Source organism: Adiantum capillus-veneris, chromosome 16 (assembly GCF_014529385.1).
Source record: "Adiantum capillus-veneris isolate H3 chromosome 16, ASM1452938v2, whole genome shotgun sequence".
Lineage (NCBI taxonomy): Eukaryota > Viridiplantae > Streptophyta > Polypodiopsida > Polypodiales > Pteridaceae > Adiantum > Adiantum capillus-veneris.
In genome coordinates this window covers 114,515,799-114,542,344 of record NC_140946.1, presented here as the reverse complement: position 1 = coordinate 114,542,344, position 26,546 = coordinate 114,515,799, and the positions used below count along the sequence as shown (strand labels likewise).

Below are 26,546 nucleotides of genomic sequence, written 5' to 3'. Positions count from 1 at the left end.
ACGTGCATAAATGGAGTGAGTTCATTCCATGGCCAGTTCAGCTACTTGCCCCATGGCATCCACATTACATCACTTGGAATACACTCGATCGACAAATCACCATCGACATCGCTGTGCTAGCTGGTTGCTCCACAAAACACCATTGTATGTTGTTCGTTCAGATTGCGGACGTGCTCGGCCTACTCGAGACAATAGAATTAAATTGCTCTAACGTGGTCCCCAGCCACCTTCAGTCAGCTAAACAATTTGTTTCGCGCTATTTTTCTGTCAACTAGTTTCCCACATGCGCAACTATGAAGAGCATCTTACCGATATAGTCCTCCTCCTCTTCTCCACAAAAGATTTGTCCATTTCATTGTAAAGAAATCTTTGCATGCTACATTCAAAGTTCCGTTCTTAATTCCTCAACCTTTTGGCATACTATTTTCATCAAATAGTTTCAGTCACTTACACTCACTTGGCGTAAGAAGATTTATGCAAAACAGATAATAATTGCTCTCTCTCTCTCTCTCTCCCTCTCTCTCTCTCTCACCTTTCGTTTCGACAATCTTCTTTACAGATCTACACTCTTTTTCAGTGCTTGCTCTCTCTAATTGCAATCGCCTTCAAGGCTTGTACCTGTATACCAGTTTGTTATCCACTTCTGATTATACAGGGTGACGAAGCACTCTAGTTGTCCGTGCAGTGTGAACCAGCTCTTAGGTGAAAAGCATGCCCTTTTTCCTCGGGCTCCCGGCCATGTGTGACGCAAGCCAACACATCAAAAGGCTTGCGCAATGTCGCCAATGCGTTTCTCGCGTCTTCCCTGTACCACGCCTTTGACACTTTGCTGGAGATCGTCCCTTCAGGTCATCGTCCCCAGACTTCCACCTTTCCGCGCGTTCAGATTTAGTGCACCAAGCTCTGTCTCAATGTATGCAAAATGCTGCACCTCTTCAGAAGCTTTCAAGGGTCATCTCATGCTCGTCTCCGATCTGGATCTCACCATGGTAGGCTGCAACAAGATGTAATCTCACGGAGAGAGAGAGAGAGAGAGAGAGAGAGAGAGAGAGAGAGATGAAAATGACAGAGGTGGGGCCTTCATGGAGTACTTTGCTCCTTTCAAACCGTCATTCTTTTACGAAACAAAAAACTAGTCTTGCTTGGTGGGCATTGCTATAGAACATCTATAGAACATAACAAGACATACACATATTGTCATCGAGCATCTAACACTGAAGTAAATAAGTACAATGTGCATTGGCGATTTTTTAGAAAAGAAGTGCATGTGTATTTATTAAACATGTATGATGATTGATTACCTCTACAACTGTCTGTAAAATGATCCAATTTCATGGCTTTCTCTTCAACTATTTGAGCAGGGAGACCAAGAAGTTACTCTTTGACATACTTATATTGATACATAATGGAGCGCAATTTATTTTGATACATTTTGGAGTGCAGTTGGTTACTTGGTTAGTTTATTGTGATTGCTATCGCCTCGGCTTTTGTTGTGGTATACGAGCGAATGAGTAGAACCAATTGATAGGCAACAACAATAGCTCAGCTTGGGACATGATGAGCATTGGGAAGAAGCAAGTTGTCTCCCATAGCGTTCACTATACAATAGAGGGCTACTAAAGGGGGTAATTGAATCGAGCAAAGGGTTGCAACTTACTTTGGTAGTTGTTTGCAGATTGCTATTCAGCATGGTAATATCGGCCATTTAGTCTCTAGACTTGGGACCTATCTTTGAGGCAACCATCTTACTCTAAATCAAATGTAGTCAAATTTCCCTTATTTCTCGTAGAACTTGAGAGAGAGAGAGAGAGAGAGAGAGAGAGAGAGAGAGAGAGAGAGAGAGTTAGTTAGTTACATGTTGTCATAGTTAGAAGGAGTAAGGAGTCTTGGTTGTTGATCACAAAACTTGGTGCAAAACATATTTGAGGAGAAAAACTCTGGAATAAAGAGTTGTCCTTGTGCTACAAAATGGTTATGCAAAGGAGAATGTTGGACTGCAATATATAAGATGCATGGATGGTGAACATATGTAGATTAACATCAATCACCTAGGAATAAAGTAAACATGTACAAAGTGCATTGAGTACTGCAAAACATAAGTTGAATTGCTCAAGTGTGAAAAAAGCAGTGCGTGTCTATTTGATATATAGATACGATGAACGAAATTGAACATGTACTAGTGAGGAAAACATGCAACTAAACTAAACTTAAGAAAGCAGTGACAAACTCAAAAAATACAAACAACATCCACAGACTATAAAAATTAAATTGTACTATTAATCTAATAATCGTGTAAGAGTGTCGTCCAATTGTGCAAGCTAGAGGACAATGTTTGTGTCAAGCTACATAAAAGCAATGTGAAATAGTTAAAATATTTTATTCGTCGTGCAATGAAGCGTCGTAGAGTGAAAATGCTAAATATGTAGTGTACGTCATGCAAAAGTGCTATACAAAAGTATGGTGGAGAGTTGGCACTATGGTCTCTCTAGAAATTATACGAAACGGAAACCGTGCCTTGCCCTGTAGGCTTTATGTGTTGAGCAAGCAAATGCATAAGTATAGAGAATTGGATGCTGATAACGGACCTTGCAGTATTGTCGATCCGAAGTCATAGTTGTATAGTTGAAACGTCCACTGTTGTGAATATATGGGCTTTCTGTGACACAAAAACATGAGTTAGTACAAATACAAAAGTTGCAGGAGATAGATTTAACTTAAAGATAAGTAGAGGTATCTTTATATTCTACGTCATAGACGACGTAAGGTTTATTGTAGTGATGAGTTCTCAGTTCATAAGCTTTGGTGCAATCACTACAGTAGAATGGCTCAATCACTAGGCTACGAATACTGAGTTGTTAGGTGCAGCGGAATGATTGTTTGCGCTTTGCTCAAGATGAGTGCTCTGAACTGTGCTCAAGGTTCCTTTTGTTCTTATGGAAGGGAGAGCCTTCCGTTCTTAATGGAAAGTGCTATGATCACGAACAAAGTGAGTGGATATTGTGCGTGCAAGTGTATGAGACTGAGAGATAGAGAGAGAAGAGAGATACGACACCAGAGACGTTGTAAAACCCTTCTCCGAAGGCCCCACTCTCGTCGGCGAGAGTGGTCTACTTATGATTGCACAAAGTAGTACAATGCGGATGCAATGGACTGATGCAACTTGGGACTATGCCGATGACGACGATGATGACTTTAGGGCTGAAATCTGCGGTCTTCTATCTGCTGAAAACCTGCTAATCTTTGGGCTGTTTTGGGTGGCTGAAAATGACTGTTTTGGCTGCGTTTTCGAGGGCTGAAAATGTCTATCTTCTGCCCAACTAGGGCCGAATATGCTACCGTCTTCAAAGCTGAAAACGTTGCTGCATCTGCTGCGATAAGGGCTGAAAACCAAAAACACTGGGCTGCCTGATAGCGTGAGTGAAAAACGCTGGTTCTGGGAACTACTGGCGATCATGGGGAGGCTGAAAACGCCAGGGCTGTGGAGGTGCTGAGGATATATGCAAAAATGCAAGGGCTAGGTGTTGGTGGAGAACAAAACGCTAGGGCTGATTGTCTGTGGCGATCAAGCAAGGCTGAAATCTGGGACTGTCGGCGATGATCAAGGCTGAAATCGCCAATGCTAGGTGGGGATGTTGATGGAAACCAAAACGCTAGGCTAATGGTGGACGATGATGAAGACCAAAAACGCTGGGGGTATTGATGGGGGTTCCTGTTGAGAAGGTGCCTGTTGAGCAGGAAGCTCCTGCTGCCTCTTCTACCAAAAAGTGCTAACTTGGGTTTGCTTATATATTAACTTAGCAAAATTGCCCTACCTACTTTTGTTGGGAAGTCATAAAAAAATTATAAGTGAAAAATGTCAAAAATAGAAAAAATAGGCTAAATGCATTGAAAAATTCCCCTAACTGATTCTAATGGATTTTGATGGGAATTCCGATGATCATGCTGTGTGCAACCAGAGGATATGCATCTATGCTAAGTGACTGGGCATGCACGGTCTACGAATAGACTCACAAAAGTACCGGATCACTTCTAATCTAGACTGACTGGATTGACTGAACCCTGATCATGATGTAGCTTGTCCACAGACACATAGGGTGCGTAAAATAAAGCAGACTGAATTGCGTAGGAAAAAGCAACCTGGCGGTTCCGTACACTGCTGCCACGTCATCAGCCCCGTGAAGCGCGCCGCACTTTCCGGGCACGCCACGTCAGCAGTCCTGCGTCCGTACAATAGGCCACGTCAGCATTCAACCTGTATAGGAGGCCACGTCAACATTCGGTCGCCATTTCCTGGGATCAATAGGGCGGTTGTGTGTGTACTGGCTCCAACTGGGCAGCCACGTCACTGAGTTGTGACATACCCCCTTCTTGAAAGCATTGTAATCGCCCTCGATTACGCCTGCAAAACAGACAGAAGCCATCAATTGTTTTAGCAGACACTGACTGTTAGTACCGACGCACTACGAACATACATCTAGCACATGTACCAATCGACAGTCACATCACACGACATCAAAGGACATCACTAGACATCACAGGACATCGCATGACAAATCACATTCAAAATTCATTCGGATCTTAGACCATTATTTATTGACAATGCAATTAGCAATCGCATCTAGATCCACTCAGGACCTCATAGATGCCCGATTGACTAATCCCTATTGCAACCATGTTATTCAGACCAAAATGCTGCAGTCATTTCGTCTATCAGTTCCTGCACTTAAACAAGTCAAGAACAAATCGCTCATATACCCTTGTGGTTATTTACGGGGGGAGTATTGTTGTGACTCCCGGACCGGACGTGGATGGTTATGCGGGAGGAGTATTAAGAAGTCTGAGCAGTGGTTACTCTCATCACCTCCAAACGACGCAGGCTGCGGTCTGGGGGGCGTTTGGTTGTAAAAGGCCTCCATATCTCCTGGCCAGGCCCCTTTTTAGGTTATGCGGGAGGAGTGATGAGGGAGTCGTTGAATATCTCCCAGCCCGGACCTTATTAGGGTATGCGGGAGGAGTGTTCATCGGCAACTTTATGTTTCTATGTCTTGTAACATGCATATGTGAGCATTTGTGTTGCATTGTGATGTGCCAATTACTGAATATTCCTGATTGGATGAGATAGCCTGGGTATGTAATTTTAGTGCATCAAGACACTCGTGGAAGATCAGTATGGTCTGGGTGTGATGGCTAATTTTACTACGGCGGAATATCAAGAGTTTCGATCTGAACGAAAGGAGAAGCTAACTCCTTGATCATAAGAGCAGAAAGGAGAAGCTAACTTCTTGATCAAAACAGCCGAAAGGAGAAGCTAACTCCTTGATTAAAAGAGGAGAAAGGAGAAGCTAACTCCTTAATAAAAAGAGCAAACTGATCGTCCCTCGGAAATTTTTGAGCTAACTTGAGTTGTTTTGCAGATATGCTGTAATTGCGGACGATTCCTCTCTTTCACGAAGGGGAGATGTAACAAACTGCTGACGTGTCAAAGCCTAAAGAATGGAGCCAACTTACAGATGCCGGCCGAGGGGCCTAAACCCTAAGAGAATAAGTAACAGAAGAAGAAGTCCTACGGGCCCCAATGACATAAAGGAAGTAAAATAAAGCAGGACCCACATACACACGCAAAATTGATGACGTGGCAGCTATACAGCAGATTTCCAAAAATTGCATTGACATGATGACATGGCAGGCTCTACAGATTTTCGTGTTTTGCGCTGGCTGATGACGTGGCAGGTTGTACGGATTTCCGTGATTTACGTTGGCAGCTTTTTGGCTTTGCTTTTGGACCAGGTGCTTTTGAGTTTGAAGGCTTTTCACTATAATTGCTTTTTAGGCCAAGGGACTTTAAATATGAGGTTAGGGCTCATTCTCTGGCATGCTTCCTGGAGAAGGTGCAGAGTATGGAGTACCGGCTTGTACTGTGTTGATGCAATATAGAAAGGGGCGCCAAGGTTTGGGGCCAATCCTCTCTGGGGTGGAATTCTGCCACTCCGTGTCGCGTGTCGTCTCTCTCTCTCTCTCTCTCTTAGTTCAGTTGTTATTGAAGTGCTAAAAGTCTATTCAGTCTGTTCTTTTCTATTGGCACGTGGTGCCCGTCTTGTGACAGGTGAAGTACTTGGCTGGATAAGACCCTTTTCCAGAAGGTCTTTTAGGGTTGGTTCATGATCTCTTCATTCTGGGCTCGGCTAACACAGTAAGGTGGTTGGTTCGGTGGTGTGTTTCCAGGAATCAAATCAATGGTGTGATCCTCGGGACAAGATGGGGGCAACTCGCTTGGAAGGCCCTCAGAGAATCAATCAGCATGTGTGTGGAGAAAATCTTGGCGTTCTTTGTCAAGCTCAGATATGTTCGTTCTATGTTCATCATTTAACTCTTTCAAGTAGATCGAGTAAACAAAGAGGTTGGATTTCATTAATTTGGAAATGGCAGAAGCCAATACAATAGGGACGGACTCGCCCTTCAGTTTTACATCAAGTACAATTTTTCGGCCCTTTTCATTTGTCAAAGTCGCTTTCTTTGCCTGATAGTCGACCACGGTGTTGTTCTTATGGTACCAAGGGACTCCTAGGAGGACAACACAACCTTCCAAGGGCATTATGTAGAGTCCTCGTGCCCTAAATACCCCTGACAATGCAACCAAAGTTTGCCAATGACAGGTGTAATGGCTATGTCCTGTCGGGTGCCGCTAAAACTGCCTCTGCTGGTGGTCCCATCGTGTCGGCTGTAATTTCGAGCCGTGCCGCCAATTCAGGTGAAACGAAGTTGGCCTTGGCTCCTCCATCGAAGGGCTTCTTGATCTTTCACTTTTCCCCATGCTCGGCAAAGTATTGTACTTCCATTGATCAGGCTTGGGTCAGTACCCATGCACTCTGGTACCAGTCTTGCTTTCATCTTGCCTTTTTTGCCACATTCCTCTGCTGCTCTCGAACTCTCTAGCCCGTCTTCAATTGGTCCTTGCGGTGCCTTTTTCGGGCACTTTGCGGAGATGTGCCCTTGTTCCCAGCAACCAACACACTTTCCCTCTCTGATATAGTTTGCTCTTTCTCGAAGAGTCAGTCGGGGTCGTACATCCTTATCCTTCTTTTCTTGGGAACTCTTTTTCTTTCTACTTTCATTGTTGGAGGTCTTTTGGGTTCTCTAAGTCAAGATCTCATGAGTGGGGTAAGTCAAATTTTCCGAATGTGTCGAGACACCCTATTTTGCATGACTCATTAATTCTTGGATAGAATTTGACTTTTGTTCCAGGCAGTAGTCTCGGATCTCTGTAGGGAGTCCGCAGCAAAACTACTCAATTTGTTCCTAAAAAGAGACCTTAAATGAAGAGGTTGGTAGAAAAGAGTCCCAAAACCTCTTGCAATAAGCGTCCAAAGAATCTCCCTTGGTCATCCGAAGATGGTTCCAAGCGGTTTGTATATCCCATTCAAGGTTGCATCCGTACGTACGTACGGAACCATTCAGTACGGTACAATTGTACGGTACGGTACTGTACGTACAATACGGTACTGTATGGCCAACCTAAAAAATTTGGGGAAATCAGCACACTGATGTTGGCGGACAGTTTTGGTGAGCCCTTTTGTGTGGCTTAGGCTTATCGAAGTGTGTGCCAAGGCTCAAAACTTTAGGGCGCACCTGTTACGATTTCCAGAGAGCAGATTTGTGCAGAGACCTTCACAGACAATCACACAATTGCACGTACTCTTTGCGACCCCCCGCACTCTCTAAGCATTTGTTCTCCTCTTGCATTCCTCATGTGTGTCCATTGTAATGTTAATTTGTTTATGAGTCTAATTTTTGAAAGCTCTGTGAACTTAATTTCAATATAATATGGTTTTTTTACAAATGGTACGTACCTATTACGTACCTGAAAGGTGGTTCAGTACGGAAGTACGTTCTGTACGTACCTTGACCATGCCGTACACTACGTACCTTTCCACCTCGATCCCGTTCGTACTCCCGGGTCAGCCAAGAAGAAATAAAGAGCCTTTTAAATTTTAACCACTTGATTGGAGCGTCTTTCCTCAGAAGAAGAGTGGACCACCATGTTCAAGCATTTCCTTTGAGAAAAGATGCAGCCCTCCTAATCTTGGAGTGCTCTGAGTAATGCCCTCCAAAGAAGGCTATGTTAAATTGCTGGATGAAGGCCAAAACCCTCGAAGCATCTCGGAATCCAAAAAAGGATTCAAATTATCGACTGTCCACCTTCTTTAAATTCTATTAGATTTAACAGAGGAAGAGTATGGGCCACCTCGGCCTACTCAATATGAACTTCAAGAGATGCAGCGTCGTCAGCAGGTTGACGAGTGCACAAAGCAGATGATTAAATTTGCAAAAGACCCTCAGTTTGCAAAATTTTTGTCTCAACAATCCATCGCTGAAGTGCATACTCAGTGGCAGAAAGCCACCGAACCACCAATCAAACCTGCAATCAAGAAACCTCCTTCTCCGAGGATATTTACAGAACAAGAACTTCAAGAGGTGGTTTTGTCACAAAGTGATGACGTGGCGGACAACAGAAACCCTAATTTCTGCCAAAAACCCTAAAATTCCTGCAAACCCTAATTTTTGCCAAAAACCCTAAATTCCGGAAATCGCGGAGGCGGATTATTAATATTTTTTTTTTTTTGGAAAATGATGAGCGACGCGAATTTTGCTTTTGCTTTTTTTTTATAAAAAAAAGAGAAAAGACTCTCTAAGAGAGAGAGAGAACTGATGCTTTTGATTTTAAAAGCTTTTGGGGCTCTGCTTTTGGGCATCCCTTGTAACCTTTAAATTAGTGGTGAGGGCCTCACTTCTCAGAGCATCTGGACGCAGAGTCTGAGAGTGAAACCCTAACCGCTCTCTTGTACTTTGATGATTGATTAATACAAAAAGAAATACCGAAAGGGGTGCCAGTCTTTGGGGCCAATATCTCTAGGCACGGAACTCCGCCGGGCCAGTGCAAATCTATTGTGATCTGTGAATTGTTTTGAAGTGGTTATTTGGTGCTGTCGCGGTTGATTCTTGACTTGGAGTGTCCAAGTTTGTTACAGTGGTATCAGAGCACGGCCGATTTCTCTTCTACGGGAAATCCGATCCCCGAATTTTTTTCCGCGGCACCTATGGCTTCAGGCAATGATCAGTCGACTCCCTTTGCATCTAGAGATGCGGGCTGGGATCACAACGAAGATTCAGACAGAGAGTATGGCCCGCCTCGGCCTACTCAGGCGGAGCAAAGAGAGATGGAGCGTCGTCAATTGATTGGCGATGCAACAAAGATGATGCTCAATTTTGCCAAGGACCCGAAGATGGCAAAATATATGAACCAGACCTCTTTGAAAGAGGTACAGATGGAGTTGCAGAGAACCACAACACCACTCCCGAAACCCGCTCTCAAGAAACCTTCTGCCTCCAAGAAATATACGGAGAAGGAACTGGAGAACGTGGTTGATACACGGATTGCTAAGCTTTTCGACGTGCAAAAGAAAGGCAAAAAGCACGGCAAAAAGCAGAACAAAGGTACTGACTTCCTGGGATATTTGGGTCGTCAGTCGACATTCGACAAGGCAAAGAAATTGAAGAAGCGCGTCAAGTTTAAAGACCTACCCAGTTCTTCTTCTTCTTCTTCTTCTTCTTCTTCTTCTTCTTCTTGTGACAGTTCTTCTAGCAGCTCAGATTCGAGCGAAGAAGACAGAAAAGGTAAAAAGCGAAGCAAGAAGCAACGCTTTGGAAAGGGCAAGAGAAAGGCAAAGAAGGCTAAATCTTGCCCAGAGACTGACACTTCTACAGAGGACTCGTCTACGGACAGTTCAGACTCTGACAACGGAAACTTTTATGCGAACAAGAGGAATTTTTACAAAGCCAACCAGTATGACTTTCTCGAAGATAAAAGCAAGAAAGTTCGAGAGTTTAAGGAAGGTGGCCAAGCACTTAAGTTTGATACTTTTTCGGGATACTCCGATGCTTCGAAGGCTTTGTCTTTTATACAGCAGTTTGACATCGCTTTCGCGGGAGGACGCTATTCAGAGCACTCCAAGATTCGGAGAGCTGCCTCTTATTTTAAGGGCAATGCTCGCACTTGGTGGTCCACGCTTCTATTAAGCAAGACTATGCCAGTTACATGGCTGAAATTCAAGAGGCTTTTTATTTCTTCTTGGTTGACTCAAGAGTTTGAGCGAGATATACGAGCTGCTTGGAACCAGACCAAGAGCGATACAGTGAATTCTTACTATGAAAGATTTTGGAACTCTTTTCTACCTGCCTCTTCATTCAAGAAGATCTCGTTCAGAGAACAGATTGAGCGGTTTACATTGGGTCTACCTACAGAGATCCGAGACCACTGCTTGGAACAGAAGTTAGCTTCTATTCAGGAGTTGATGAGTCATGCGAAGCGGGGCTTTGCAATTCACTCTGGCAGTCTGACCTACCCCACAGATGAGGTCACAACACAACGAACCGGACAGACTTCTGGGAATGAAAGTAGAAAAAGAAAGAGCAACCCAGAGAAAAAGGATGCACGACCCAGACTTACTCCTCAGGAGCGGACTCGCTACATCAGGGAGGGGAAGTGCTTTGGATGCGGGGAAACTGGACATATCTCCGCGAAGTGCCCTAAAAAGCCACAGAAAGAACAGAATGACAAGGACGACGAAAGGCCTGAGAGTTCGAGAGCAGCTGAGGACCGTGTACGAAAAGGCAAGATGAAAACAGAACTGGTTCCAGATTGTGTGGGTACTGATCCTGACACCATGGATGAGAGTACAGAACTTTGCCGAGCTTGGGGCAAAGTGAAAGATCAAGAGGCCCTGATTTTCTTTGATGGAGGAGCCAAGGCCAACTTCATTTCACCGGAATTGGCGGCGCGGCTCGAGATTACTCCCGATCGGATGGGACCACTTGCAGAGGCAGTTCTAGCGGCACCCGGCAGGGACGTAGCCATTACACCTGTCATTGGCAAACTTCGGTTGCATTGTCAGGGGTATTTGGGGCATGAGGACGACTTCATAATGCCTTTGGAGGGTTGTGATGTTCTCTTAGGGATTCCCTGGTACCACAAGAACAACGCCGTGGTTTATTATCGGGCGAGAAAAGCGACTTTGACTACAGAAAAGGGCAGAACAATTGTACTTGATATTAAACTGAAGGGTGAGTCTGTCCCTATTGTATCGGCTTCGGCCATTTCAAAATTAATGAAATCCAGTCTGTTTGTTTACTTGATCTTTATGAAAGAATTGAGTGGTGATGATAGGACAAATATGTCTAAACTTGATAAAGAACGCCAAGATTTTCTACACTCTCACGCCGATTGCTTCTCAGAAGGCCTGCCAGGAGAGTTACTACCTGCTCGTCCTGAAGATCATACCATTGATCTGATACCTGGTAGTACACCACCGAACCGGCCACCCTACCGTGTCAGCCGAGCACAGAATGAAGAGATTATGAACCAAGTGAAAGACCTCTTGGAAAAGGGTCTTGTCCAGCCTAGTACTTCACCGTATTGCTCTCCAGTGTTGTTGGTTTTGAAGAAAGACGGATCTTGGAGAATGTGCATCGATTATAGAGCTCTCAACAAAATCACCATCAAGAACAGATTTCCGATTCCTAGGATCGATGATATACTCGACAGGTTACAGGGATCCTCGTGCTTTAGCAGGATTGACTTGAAGAGTCGATATCATCAGATCAGAATAGCGCCGGGAGACGTCTACAAGACAACTTTTCGGACGACTTTTGGGTTATTTGAGTTTTTGGTGATGCCTTTTGGCTTAACCAATGCTCCTGCGACATTTAACCGGATGATGGATAGGATTTTTCGAGAGTACAGGCTATTTGTTGGCACTTTCTCTGACGACATCATTGTTTTCTCCAAGAATGAGGCAGAACAAAGAGATCATCTGCTTCAGGTCTTTCAGGCATTACGAGATCACAAGTTAGTGATTAATGCAAAGAAAAGTGAATTTTTCCTACCAGAGATACACTTTTTGGGACACATTGTGTCAGCCGCAGGAGTGCAAATGGATCCGGCCAAGATAGAGACTATCCGTAATTGGCCCGACTTGAAGAATGTCCATGAAGTTAAAAGCTTCTTGGGACTGTGTTCGTACTACAGGCGGTTCATACGAAAGTTTGCAGAGGTTGCTTCCCCTTTGCATATCTTGACACAGAAAGGAGTACCTTTTTCGTGGGGACCCCCAGAGGTGACTGCCTTTCAGACTTTGAAAGAGAAATTGACTACGGGACCTATTTTGACTTTGCCGGACTTGCAGAAGTCATTTGAAGTATTTTGTGATGCTTGTGGTCGTATTCTGGGTGCGGTCTTGATGCAAGAAGGCCATGTCATAGCTTACGAGAGCCGTTTGTTCTCTAGGCCGGAGATGACAGCACAGATCTATGAGAAAGAGCTTTTGGCGGTTATCCATGCTCTTACTCAGTGGCGGCATTACCTACTCGGAGCGGATTTTACTGTCTTTACAGACCATCAGAGTTTGCGCTACTTCTTGTCACAGAAGCAGCTTTCGAAAAAGCAGATGCGGTGGGCGAACATCTTGTCACAGTTCCACTTCCAGATTGTCCATGTGCAGGGACAGAAGAATGTGGTGGCAGATGCTTTGTCTCGGAAACTGTTGGTTCTGGCTATTTCCGCGATACATCATAGGAGCTTCGAGGATATGGTCGATCAGTATGCCACAGATACAGATTTTGCAAATATTTTCACACGGATACGGGATGGGGAGATAGTAGCTGGATACTCCCTTCGGGAAGGCTACTTGATGAAAAAGACTATGTTGTGCGTTACACAGCCGTTGAGGGAAAAGGTTATGACTGAATGCCACTGTCCACCTTTTACGGGTCACCGCGGCATTGCTACCACCATGAAAGGGGTAGAGAGATATTTCTTTTGGCCGAGACTCAAGAAAGATGTGGAAGAGTTTGTGCGCAGTTGCTTGGTATGCCAGAAGGTCAAGTTTGACAAGCATAAAGCACAGGGATTGTTACAGCCTTTACCCATACCCACCTGCCCCTGGGAAAGTATAGCGATGGATTTCATTTTTGATCTCCCGAGAACACAAAGTGGTCACGATGGTATCTGGACTGTTATTGACAGATTTAGCAAACAGGCTCATTTCATTCCAGTGAAGAAAACAGTCAAGCCGGATCACTTAGCGAGATTGTTTGTGGCCCAGATTTTCAGATTACATGGCATGCCTAAGACAATTGTCTCCGACAGAGACCCCAGATTTACGAGTTTGTTTTGGAAGGCAATTTGGGAGAACATTGGCACGCGGTTGCAGTTCTCGTCATCGTTCCACCCGCAGACCGATGGGCAATCCGAGATTGCCAATTCAGTGGTTCTAGATTTATTGAAGTCTTATATCTCAGATCAGAAGACTCAATGGGAAAGATATTTACCTTTGGTGGAATTTGCCTACAATAACACGATGCACTCGTCGACAGGGAAGGCGCCATTTGAGATTGTTGAAGGTGCTGCAAAGGTTCCACCCTTCCTGAGCACGAAAGATAAGATCTTTGAAGCGGATGAATATACGCGAGATCTGGATACGGCTTTTGCCAAGGTTCGCGAGACTTTGCAGAAGTCTCAAGAACGACAGAAAAAGGCAGCGGATCGCCATCGTCGCGACATTGAAGGAGGATGATTGGGTGCTCTTACGTTTTGAGAAGGCACGCCTACGAAAGAACAAGGGAAAGGAGAGGCTTTTTCCAAAGCTTAGTATGCGATACTACGGCCCTTTCCAGATTACTGAAAAGATAAATGAAGTCTCCTTCCGACTGAAACTGCCAGATACTTGGAGGATTCACAATGCATTTCATGTGAATCTCTTGAAACCTTTTAAAGGTGATGTGTCTGATGATGGGGAGCCTGATGAGCAACCCGAAGTGGAAGAAAACGAGGAGATCCTTGTTCCTGAACAGATTTTGGCACATAAGGATACGAAGAATAAGGGTAAAGTCCGAAGGCGGTTCTTGGTTAAGTTCAAGAATTATCCTGCACTTGATGCGAAGTGGATGGAGGAGGAGGACCTAGCAGATACTCCTCAGATTGTGAAACTTTACCTCGATGCTTTTGGTTTAGCATAGTCTACTCCAAATGGAACCCAGAATTCAGCTTGGCCGAAGATCTGGTGCAGTGGGATGCACAAGAGGGGAGTTACTCCACTCCTTTGTCAACAGATGCCTCGATTTTGATACTAAAGTCACTGATGTCTCTTTGAGCTTCAGGGATACTGAGAGCTGACAGTATTCTGCTGGATGACTTTATGAAATGGAATTCCTGATTATGATACTGATTTGTTCTTGACTTCTTGTGAGTGCAGGAACTGATAGCCGAAACGACTGCAGCATTTTGGTCTGATTGATCTCGAATAGACATGGTTGCAATAGGGGTTAGTCAATCGGACATCGATGAGGTCCCGATTGGACCTAGATGTGATTGCTAGCTACATTGCCGATAAATCATGGTCTAAGATCCGAATGAATGTTGAATGTCATGTGATGTCCTGTGATGTCTGGTGATGTCCTGTGATGTCGTGTGATGTGACTGTCGATTTTGTACATGTGCTAGATGTGTGTTCCTAGTACGTAGGTACTAACAGTCAGTGTCTGCTAAGACGGTTTATGGCTTTTGTCGGTTTTGCAGGCGTAATCGCGGTCGATTACAACGCTTTCAAGAGGTGGTTTTGTCACAAAGTGATGACGTGGCGGACAACAGAAATCCTAATTTTTGCCAGAAACCCTAAAATTCCTGCAAACCCTAATTTTTGCCAAAAACCCTAAATTCCGGAAATCGCGGAGGCGGATTATTATTATTATTATTTTTTTTGGGAAAATGATGAGCGACGCGAATTTTGCTTTTGCTTTTTTTTTATAAAAAAAAGAGAAAAGACTCTCTAAGAGAGAGAGAGAACTGATGCTTTTGATTTTAAAAGCTTTTGGGGCTCTGCTTTTGGGCATCCCTTGTAACCTTTAAATTAGTGGTGAGGGCCTCACTTCTCAGAGCATCTGGACGTAGAGTCTGAGAGTGAAACCCTAACCGCTCTGTTGTACTTTGATGATTGATTAATACAAAAAGAAATACCGAAAGGGGCGCCAGTCTTTGGGGCCAATATCTCTAGGCACGGAACTCCGCCGGGCCAGTGCAAATCTATTGTGATCTGTGAATTGTTTTGAAGTGGTTATTTGGTGCTGTCGCGGTTGATTCTTGACTTGGAGTGTCCAAGTTTGTTACAGGTTCAGACTCAAATCAGTTAGCTTTTGGACGCGAAAAATCAATCCAAAAAGCAGCTGAAAAAGCGCAAGAAGGAGACTGAATACCCTGGTTATTTGGGCCGTCAATCTTCTTTTGCATGTGAGCAGTTGAAAAAGCGCAAGAAGGAGACTGAATACCCTGGTTATTTGGGCCATCAATCTTCTTTTGCATGTGCCAGAAAGTAGAAGAAGCGTATACGCGTTGAGAGAATACCCAGTTTTCTTCTTCCTCTTCTTCTGACAGTTCTTCTAGTTCTTCTGGCTCGAGCGAGGAGGATAGAAAGGGCAAAAAGCGAAACAAAAAGCAAAGCTTCGGAAAGGGCAAGAAAAAGACAAAGAAACCTAGATTCCGCCTAGTTTCTGATAGCTCTACACAGGAGTCATCCTCTGACAGTTCGGACTCAGATGACCATATGTTTTATGCAAAGAAGAAGCACTTCTACAAAGCCAACCAATATGACTTCCTCAAAGACAAAAGCAAGAATCTTGTGCGTGATCTCCTCCCGCATCAGAAGAAGTCGACTGATTCTTGTTGGAATCCATAAGTGTCGCGAGAAAAGGGATCGGATTTCCTGGTAGAAGAGAAATCGGCCGTGCTCTGATACCACTGTAACAAACTTGAACACCCCAAGTCAAGATTCTGCCGCAACACAGCAAAGATTCACTTCAAAACAGTTCACATGAGATGACACGGCTTCACGTAGTTCTGTGCCAAGAGATATTGGTCCCAAAGATTGGCGCCCCTTTCGGTATTTATTTTTATATTAATCTGTGTGCAAAGTACAACTGAGCAGGTGGGTGCTCACTCGCAGTCTCTGTGTCCAGATGCTCTGAGAAGTGAGTCCCTAAGGCCACTTATAAAGATTACATGGGATGCCAATAAAAGAGCCCCAAAAACTCAAACTTAAAAGTTTTTAATTTCCAAAAGCTACTTGTCTTCAAAAACTGCCAAAAGCAGTCAGCGTAATTTGCGGAGAATCTGTGCGTTATCAGCACGTTTTGCGGAGATCCGTATTGTCTGTTCGTACACTGCTATGTCAACAGTTAGCACATTTTTCGGGTGCTCCGTATACGTCAACAAGCCTGCAGGGTGTGTGTGTTTGTGTTTGGGTGGCTGTTAGGTGCAGCGGAATGAATGTTTGCGCTTTGCTCAAGATGAGTGCTCCGAACTGTGCTCAAGGTTCCTTTTGTTCTTATGGAAGGGAGAGCCTTCCGGTCTTAATGAGAGATTGCTATGATCACAAACAAAGTGAATGGACACTGTGCGTGCAAGTGAATGAGACTAAGAGATAGAGAGAGAAGAATACGACACCAGAATGTTGTCAAACCCTCCTCCGAAGGCCCCACTCTCGTCGGCGAGAGTGGTCTACTTATGATTGCATAAACTGGTACAAACTGTACGCATGAGACTGATGCAAGTCTAGGCTATGTCGACGATGACGACAGGGATGACGACACCGACCTAAGGGCTGAAATCTGCAATCTTTTATCTGCTGTCCAAAAACGCTATGATCTGAAATCTGCTACAATCCAAAAACGCTGATTTTGGGGGCTGATTCTGTAGGTCTTTGACGCTGAAAATCTGCAGGTTTAGGGCTGAAAACTGAGGTTCTTCAAGACTGAAAACTGATGGTTTTTTGGGGCTGAATTTGCTACTCTTTTAGGGCTTAACTTGCAGGTTATTCATTGCTGAAAACGCTGCATTGCTGTGGCTGAAAACGCTGCAAGACTGCAAACGCTGTGGTGTGCAAAAACGCTAGTGGAAGGGATATCCAAAAACGCTAGCTGATGGGTCTTGCTTGGAGGGAAGTCCACCAAGGTCTTGTTGGAGAAGTTGCCTTCTGAGCTTGGCTCCTGTTGCCTCTTCTGCCATTTAGTGCTAGTCTAGGTTTGCTTATATACAAACTTACTCAATTTGCCCTACCTACTTTCTAACAAAAGTCACTTAAAAATAATAAGTGAAAAATGTCAAAAATAGGGAAAATAGGCTAAATGCACTGGAAAATTCCCCTGAAGGATTCTGATGGGAATGCTTATGATCATGCCGTGTGCAACCAGAGGATATGCATCTACACTAAGTGTCTGGACATGCACGGTCTGCGAACAGACTCATAGACGTGCCAGATCACTCCTAAATCTAGACTGACTGGACTGACTGAACCCTTGTCGTGCTGTAGCTTGTCCACAAACACATAGCGTTGGATGTGTCACGTGACATCCCCTCCTTTTCAAAGTGAGGTACTGGTACTGAATTGTATGGCGTCGAGGGAGATCGCCAATAGCATCCGGAATCCTGGAAGGGACTCTTCGCCGGCCCACTCTGATGTGTGGGTCGTGCGGTACTTGAATTTCATAAAGGTCTGCAACGCTTGCTTCTTTGGGCCGTGTCGAAAGCGACACAAAGTCTTCTGTGGCTCCTTCAATGCTTCAACTTCCTTGATAGTCATGCTTCTTTCTTCTTCAAGAATCTCCATGGCTGAAAATTCCTGAACCCATTTCCAACACAAAACCATGAACATACCCATTCTATGTAAAGTGAGTGGAAAAAATCGTGTCTGCCTCAAAGACTGTGCATGCAATGTAGATGAACCAAGAGACGGAGTGCCAAACCGTTCACCACACACATGCAAACAATGAGATCCAATCTTTCTCTTATGATCTAAAGCAATCAACTGTGGCAATTCACAACGGAAATGCCCATCCTTGGTGCTCATACTTTCATGTGCTCTTTCTACAAATGTGTCATGCCAAGGGAGAGACATGGAACGTGACTTCCTTGAATGCATACTTTTCAGCTTTTCACGAACAATCCGCATACATTCGTGCTCATTCATGAGTGAAACGTGCTCAACGTACAATATGTCATGCCTAGGAAAAGGGATCACATAAAGACACTGACTAAAATACAGGAAACGATCACGAATGAAACACTCAAACCATGCGTGCCGACGAATCATTCGAACACATAATACTTTCTATGAGGGTTCTTTGGACCTAGGCTCGAGAGCCAGGATCGGTTCTTCCTGAGGGGGTGCTTTGGACCTAGGCTCGAGAGCCAAGATCGGGTCTTCGTGATTGATCGTCTCTGCAATGAGGTTAGCGTCACTAGAGAAAGCATCAACTAACACATGATCCTTCTTGTGAACAATCACATCTTCTTCATGCAACTCATCATGCTTGTGAGAAATCACATCTTGATGATGCAAATCATCATGCTCGTGAGAAATCACATCTTGATCATGCAAATCATCATGCTTGTCATTGTCATCCAAATCATCATGCAAATCATTGGCATCCAAATCATCATGCAAATCCTGTGTATCATGCTTGGGAGAAGAAGAGACTGAGAGAGTCCCCTTCTCCTGAATCTTTTGCATCTGTGCCTGCCCTTGAGAAAAGAGTCGCAACATCTCTTGCATTCTTGCTTTGTTCTCGCGATCAAATCTTTCTTCACTTTCTTTTTCTTCCAAGTCGTACTGACGCTCTATGGCTGCCATTTCTTCTTCGTAGTCACGATCTATGGCTGCCATTTCTTCTTCGTAGGCCTTTCTTTCTGCTTCTCTTTCTTCGCGTTCTAACTTCCCTTCTATAAACAACTGCTTCAACTCCTTCATAGGAATTAGTGCAATCCTTGGCGTAGATGGGGAAGTGGGAGGGTCGGAAAAACCTCCTGGTGGGGAAAATTCTTCTTCGCCTCTCTCATGCTCATCACCTCCAAGCGAAGTATCCATTCCGCTTCGAGTGATGACCATTCTAAAGTCGTGGGTTCTTGTGGTCTTGGGTTCTTAAGTTCACGAGGAACTTGGGTTCTTGAGGTTCTTGAGATGTTCTTTTGCTTGAAAACCGTGTTTGAGAAGGATCTTCTCTTCACCCGAGTTCTACTCTTTTCCGCGGGCGCACCCCTTGGCGGACTTGCGCTCACACCAAGGTTGCTTTTTCCCACCTCACGTCGATTGGCCGGCTGCTAAGTGCACGGTCCACTCTCAACGAGTGAAAAGAGGCACAAGGGGAGGCTGGACAAGTCCTTCTTTCTTGGGATTCCTGTCACTCTTCAAAAACACGATTAGGAATCGACACGCCCAAGTGAACTTGGGTTTGTGCGACCTCAACAAGCAAAAAAAATCAGTGGTTCTTGTGGTTCTTTCCTTGAGTTGTACAGAACACTGCCAAAGCTCTGATACCAATGTTAGGTGCAGCGGAATGAATGTTTGCGCTTTGCTCAAGATGAGTGCTCCAAACTGTGCTCAAGGTTCCTTTTGTTCTTATGGAAGGGAGAGCCTTCCGGTCTTAACGAGAGATTGCTATGATCACAAACAAAGTGAATGGACACTGTGCGTGCAAATGAATGAGACTAAGAGATAGAGAGAGAAGAATACGACACCAGAATGTTGTCAAACCCTCCTCCGAAGCCCCCACTCTCGTCGGCGAGAGTGGTCTACTTATGATTGCACAAACTGGTACAAACTGTATGCATATCCTAGATATTTAGAATTAAGCTAAAGAGATTAGAAAATAATTATGCAAAATCTAAATGCTTATGCAAAGAAATTGAACCGATCAACTAGCCAAGAAAGAGAAGCTAATGGATCTAGTAGGGAGTTAGAGACCTAAGTATTGAATCATCAGCTCTGATACCACTTGTAAGACTCGATTATGGCGGATAATGATTAGTCGCATTCATAATTAAGACATAAAGTTAACACACTAATTTAAAAATAACGTAAGCAAGCAAAGTGGAAAATAATACAAAATACGTAGGTTGATTGATAGGATGCATAATTTGTACAATGAGATGTGTGCTTATATAGTACTTAGAAGAGTGCAGCTTTAAGCCACATGTTGAGCCTCATGTCCTAATACATGGCATAGGAGGTGGCATTCTTAGGTGAGAGGTGGTGGCATGTAGGTGGCACATAATAGTCATGCAAAGTGTAGGGTTGCATCCACAAGAGTGTGTGAGAGTAGCACCTAACAGATGGTAGGCAATGATTGTGCGTACTCGTGTCCTCCATACAACATAATTGTGTAGATCCAACTTCTTCTCCTCATCAAACTGTGTGAGGGCATAGTTGTTGGATGTTGCATTGGCAAATGACGACGTAGCCGCAGAAGTGGAAGGTGCCGTTGTCGCAGTGGACGTGGGGGGCGTCTTCTGGGATTGTTGTCCCTTCTGCTTCGGAGTCGACATGTCGCGTGCTCAGAGAATGGTCCCAAGGGTCGATGGATAAGATCTCAAGTCGTCAAAGAGGATCCTGTGGTAAGAGGCAATTAAGTTATTAACACATAGGGGTTTGCTGCTGTCCGCCAAGAAAACGCAGGTATGAGGGCTGTAAAACAGAAAATTCAGCGCGCTCTTAGTTGCCGGATTGGTACCGGAACGTCTAGACCGCGTCCTTCAAGGATTCCTTGTGTTGAGCCTCTTGCAAAAGGCTGAAAACAGAGAAAAAACAGCAAGTAGATAGTGTCCAGAAATGCCAATTTCTTGCAGATACCTCACCAAAGTATAGATCTGCCGGTACCAGGCAATGGAAGAGGGTCCAGGCAAGTGTAGGCCGCTCCTAGAGGATGCAAAGGCTCATTGTTTTCTGAAAAACGCAGCAGCCAACCAAAACGCAGATTTCCCAAAAAAAGCAAATCTGTCCAAAAAACGCTAGGCAGATCTGGTGTAGATTTGGGGGATATTTGCTGCAAGGAGGAGGCGCCAAGCGGAGGAGATGCAGATTGGTGCTTTCGGAGCCAAAATCGCTGAAGTGCTCCAAAAACTCTAGAGGCTGAAAAATGCTAGGTTTCTTGAGGGCAATTTTCCGCGACGGAAGGGTGTAGAAGAGGTAGTTCTTAGCGCTAGCCTGCAAAAGCTTGATCAATGATGCTCCCCAATACTGGTGACTGATACCATGTGAGAGTGAGCAGCGGAGATGGGAGAGCCCACGCATGCCAAAAACGCTGGAGGAAGAGAGTGAAAACGCTAGAAGCTCAGATACGCTACAAGCAAGCACTCTCAATACACAATGTGTCAATACAAAACCCCAAGCACTCCTTTTATAGGATGTTGGGTTGCGGTAGGGCAAAAATGTGTAACTGGGTCAAAAATATAAAAGCCCATAAAATGGCTAAAATATGTGTGCACCTAGCTAGGCTCAAAAAATGACCGACTGGACGAATGATAAAGTGCTCGCCCGTGCAACCTACGTGATTCAGGCAGTGTGCTTTTTTGAAAGCATACGGGTCCTACCAAAGAGCAGACGGAGCAAGATGGCGCTTCCATGTTTTACAAGGATTTTATTAAAGAATCTTCGTGTCCCAACCCTAGACTTATTAGCCACTCCCACCCTTACTTCATTGTGCATCGGGCGCGCTCCCATCTTCATCGCTCTGTCTTATAGGGCATAAGCCATAAAGATCACTTGCAAGAAGGATCAAGGATTTTTTTTTCAAACCACTGTTTTTCTCAGAAGCAATGCCATATAGAGGGTGGAAGTCTATAGCTACCAAGCCGCACACTCCAAGGACTTGGCAAGCTTTTAAGTAAATTTTTGCCCGAAGTTACATGCCTTCTGACATATTCCTTCGGAGCGCAGCTTCTGGCAGAGTGGGGTTTCCTGAAATGCTTGCCATGAAAACCCTAGTAGATCATAACTTGAAATTTCTCGAAACCCCTAGGCACACTGTCTGTCGGGGCCTGTTTCGACTATTCGAGAGCTTATGGACCATGTTGCGGTCGGCTACAACCTTATGGAAGAAATCTAACCCTAATCTTGGTGCAGGTTTCAGGATGGAAAGTAAGTCGACTTTCGAGCTTGATTGATGGCGAGATTGCTTTTTTTTAAGTTTGAATTTTGTCCAAGAATCTGTTTGAGATCTTGTTTGAAATTTGTTTGAAATGGGTTGTATCTGTTTTGAACTTGTCTTGGTGCCGATTTGAATTGTATGACTTTGGTTTTAATAGTGGTTTTAATGATTGGTGATTTTACTCCCGGGTGGAGTAGTGAGAAATGCTGTTTTGGTATTGTTTGAACCTCGGAACGAGGCAGACGGGATGTCTGGGGAGCGTTTGGTTGTATGCTTGAACCTCCAAGCGACGCAGGTTGCGTTATATTCAAGAGGGGAATGGAATAACCAATCTACCACACTTGGGTGATAGAAAGGTTATACCATTTTCCTCTTCTTATTAACGCGCACACCCACACCCACACCCACACCCACATCCATACACACGCACCCAAGAAGAAGAGAATTTTTAACGTCGTAGGAAACTATCCCAAGAGACCTTAAAGATCTATCCGACGAGGAGAGTTGAATGGAAGACCTGTTATTCAAGAGAGAGAGAGAGAGAGAGAGAGAGAGAGAGAGAGAGAGAGAGAGAGAGAGAGAGAGAGAGAGAGAGAAATGAAATGAAATGTTATATTAACGTCTTCAAAAGGCCAAAGTGACCTATGAGACCAGAAAGTTACAATGCGGTGTATCTGATACAAAGTCAGATTAACAAAATAAATTAAACTAGGATAACAAAATATAAATACTGCGGGATCCTAAACTAAGCAGTACAATGTGAAGACAATATGGGAGGGGAGTAGTTCTTCATCTGCACTCTGGACGACGAAAGAGTATGGCTTGAATCCTTTGCCGTAGCCTCCTTCGAAACTGTGTAGCTCCTCTTCTCCCTTGGGGTCGTCTAGATCTCCCTAGCTCCAATGCTCGGTCTATGAGAATGCAAGTAGTGCGGGTAGACCTCTCCACCGCCGTTGGCTGCTCCTCTATCTGTTCTTCTGGGTGTACAGTATCTAGTGTAAAGAAATCTGTGATCTGTCTCTGGGGATGTCTCTCTTCAACTCTCCTCAGTAAAGTTTCTCTATGCCTGTGTAACTCAAGTAGATATAGCCCAAGACATCTTTGATCCTCATAACTCATAACCCTAGATAGAGGCCCAAAACCTTCTCTGAATAGACAGTGAAAACGGCTTCGTATCTCATAGTACACTGTGCAATGACATATGTAATGTACTTCTGTCTCTGGCTCTAGATGGCATAAGCAGCATATCTTGCTATCTGCTGGTGTCCCTCTGAATCTGCCAGTCTCAATCTCGAGCTGATGTGAGGACATGCGTATCTGGCCAATGGCACAACGCAAACCATGCGAAAGATGCGTGTCCATATAGCTAGGTCGAATCACAAACCCATCCCCTGTGAGGTGGAGAAGATGCTCTCTATAGAAATCCATCTTTGTGCCCAACTCTTGTAACGGCTCTATCATCGTGACGGATGAGTCTATTAATCTCTACCCGTGTCAGAGACCTCAAGGGTGCCTGTAGAGAGTATTGAAAAGGAGGCAACCTGTCCATGGTGAAACCATGTGTCTAAAACCATGATGCCATTTGTGCATACCAGCATGATGTATCCCCATTAAGAGCCAATTGTTTGGAGGGCTCTAGAGCCACCCTGGGATATCCGTCTCTGGTAGTATCCCACAGACTGTGTACAAAGGAGACCGATCTGGTGAGCGCCTCAATCTCCATAGGGGGGGCAGCTAATTCCGCTCGAATGATATCATGCGGTACGGAAACCTTGGCTTTAATCAGCCGAGAGATCATAGATACCAGGGGCTTCTCCATACGCCTCCAACCATCCTGGCCTATAGAAGGTCCCCAAACCTGCACCCCATATAACATAGTAGAGGCAACCAAAGTATCATAACTTTGTCCTAGGTTCCTGGAACTGAACCTGCGAACACATCCTCTCCATTCCTCCCAGAGCCGCACTGGCTCTAGTTAGTCTAGTCTCTGCTGCTCTTCTCAAAGAAAATCTCGGCCCAGTAAAGACTACCCCCAGGTAAGTGTATGCATCTGTCTACTCCACAATCTCTTGACCATATTTGAAAGTAGGTACTGATCTCGTGACCCATTGCGGTGTGGTGTTAAACACCATAACCTTTGTTTTACCTAGGTTTACACACAGTCCACTATCCTCTGCAAAACTGCGTAGTGCATCCGAATGTCGTTGCATACCTTCTGGTGAGTCAGATATCAACACAATATCAAAAGCATATAGCAACAATGGGATCCACGTCCCTGCCAGTTGGGCACCCCTATCACCCTTTCTGTCAATGTAATCGGACACCTCATCAACATACATACCAAATAGAGTAGGAGACAATGGGCAGCCCTGTTTCACCCCAATAGTAGAGTGAACTAAATCAGATACCCCTTCCGGAGTGCGTACATGTCCCACCACTGATCTGTACAAAGCCATAATCCCCCAAATTACCTCTATGGGCACCCCCATCTCCTGCAATCTGCGCATCAATCGAGCTCTTGGTACCATGTCAAATGCTTTGCGAAAATCCACAAAGCTACAATAGATCCGTCTCCCATGTGCTCTGCCCTCCTCAATGATGGCCCTGAGTGTCAGAGTATGATAAACAGTGGAGAAACCCCTCCTGAAGCCGGCCTGACCCTTTGCTCGTACACCCTTGCCCTCTGCCCAATTACTCAAGTGTTGCTCCAGAATAGATGCATACAAGCGTGCCAATGTGTGTCCAACCATAATAGTGCGGTAATTCCGAGGCTCTGTAGGGTCACCAGCCTTGAAGATGGGCACAATATTAGACAACCTCCAAGTCTCAGGTAATCCCTCACACATGGCACGATTGAACAACACTGCAAGAACCTCCATCAACATATCCCTAGCATGTATAAAGTGCTCCGCTACTAGACCGTCATGATCATATGCCTTCCCGGTCCTCATCTTGTCGATGGCCCTTTGTACCATCTCAGGTGTAAAGAAAGTGCTCGTAGCTGGGCAAGGCTTGGTAGGGTCTGGAAGGGGTTCCTGTCCAGGAACCGTATATAATGATATCGCATATTGGCCCCACACATCAGGTGAAGTAATCACTGGGGGAGGGGAGCGCTCATGGAAGAGTCGCCATGCCTCTCTTGAGTCCCTACTCAAGAACATCTGATAAGTCTCGCTCCATCTGAGCTAGGTAAGCTCGCTTCTTCCGTCGCACAAGGCGTCGGAAAGCAATCTGAGACTGTAAGTGATGACTCCTAACGGAAGATCCCTCTGAAGCTGGGCTCTCATCTCTATGCACTCCTCATCATACCAACTATTCTGGGGCATGCTCCGCTCCCAGAATGTCGTCTCTTACCCGACTGAGTGTGTGGGTATGCCACTGATGCAGCCCCATGCAGTGTTTCAATCAATATGGTGCACTCCTCCACTGAGAGGCCTGTACCATTTGTGCCAGCTGTGCCTTCCAATAGACTGTCCCAGATCTCCTCTGTATAAACGAAATCAGTCTCTGGTGTAAATCTATAGCGGGTGTGTGACCTGCCTCCTGGTGTCTGGGTTGTACTATACTGAAATTTAACGGACAATGTCAAGAGAGCATGATCTATTGCTATGCCCACTGGCCTGGCTCCCACTGTGAAATCCTGAATGCAAGGGACAAATCTCGGTTGTGTCATAACATAATCCACTGTACTGGCCCCATGTCTGTGTGGAAAGCATGTGAAACCGACTGCTTTGTGAAATCCCTGTAAGCCATTAAGTATGGCTAATCCATGTGTAGTCGTCATTTCCATGAGGTAAGTCCCAACTCACCTACATCTAGCTCTCTAAGCATCTCATCTGAAGTGTCGTAGAAGACTGTCTGCGAGTTGCCCGTTCGGGCATTGAAGTCCCCTAGGAGAATGATATCACCATCCCTAGAAAACTCCCATATGTCATCATCTAGAATAGAGAAAGGTGACTGCCCTCTGGATGCAACATACATGGATGTACTGGGAGGAAAGTAACATATGGCAATATATAGGAATCGACCTGTGTCAGCTCTCAGTCTACCCACATATATCTAGCATGATCATCTCTTCGTACAATATGCAGTAATGGTTGTAGTTCCTCTCTAAATAGCACTGCTACTCCTCCTGAACCTCTGCTCCCATGCTCAAATCTCGCATTTGTCCTGTGAGCTGTCTCCCATCTGTATCCCATCACATGTGTCATTACCTGTCCAGGGGCTTGATGAGTCTCTGAGAAGAATATAATATCCTTGTCTTTGAAAGTGTCCTCAAATGCACCCACGTCCAACCTCATAGACCCATTACAATTCCAGGTAGCCATCTTCATTGTGGTCCCATAGGTCTCGCATCGTCATGCAGTGCGTCGCTCTAAAATCACCACCCGTCCATCTCTGTAAAAGGCTATCTTTCCCTTCTCCCTTGCCGCTGTAATCTCTGGCAGTACCTCTCTCATATGTGCGAGCTGTGAGAGAGTCAGGTCATCCCCGAGGAAAATACCTGTCTTTTTGAGAGT

General features: G+C 44.9%; 1 protein-coding gene across 3 annotated transcripts in view; it reads left to right on the top strand.

The window, feature by feature from the left end:
* The first annotated feature begins 742 nt into the window (after positions 1-742).
* The window catches only part of LOC147439686 (sucrose-phosphatase 1-like), a 64,713-nt gene continuing 38,909 nt past the window's right edge, over positions 743-26,546 (top strand). Inside the window, exon 1 of one of the 3 annotated variants that reach the window (XM_086485508.1) lies at positions 743-989. In XM_086485508.1, the coding sequence (XP_086341634.1) occupies positions 777-989 (213 nt within the window). In that variant the 5' untranslated portion in view covers positions 743-776. The remainder of the gene's footprint in view (positions 990-26,546) is intronic. The other 2 variants (XM_086485507.1, XM_086485506.1) reach the window with 2 other exon arrangements.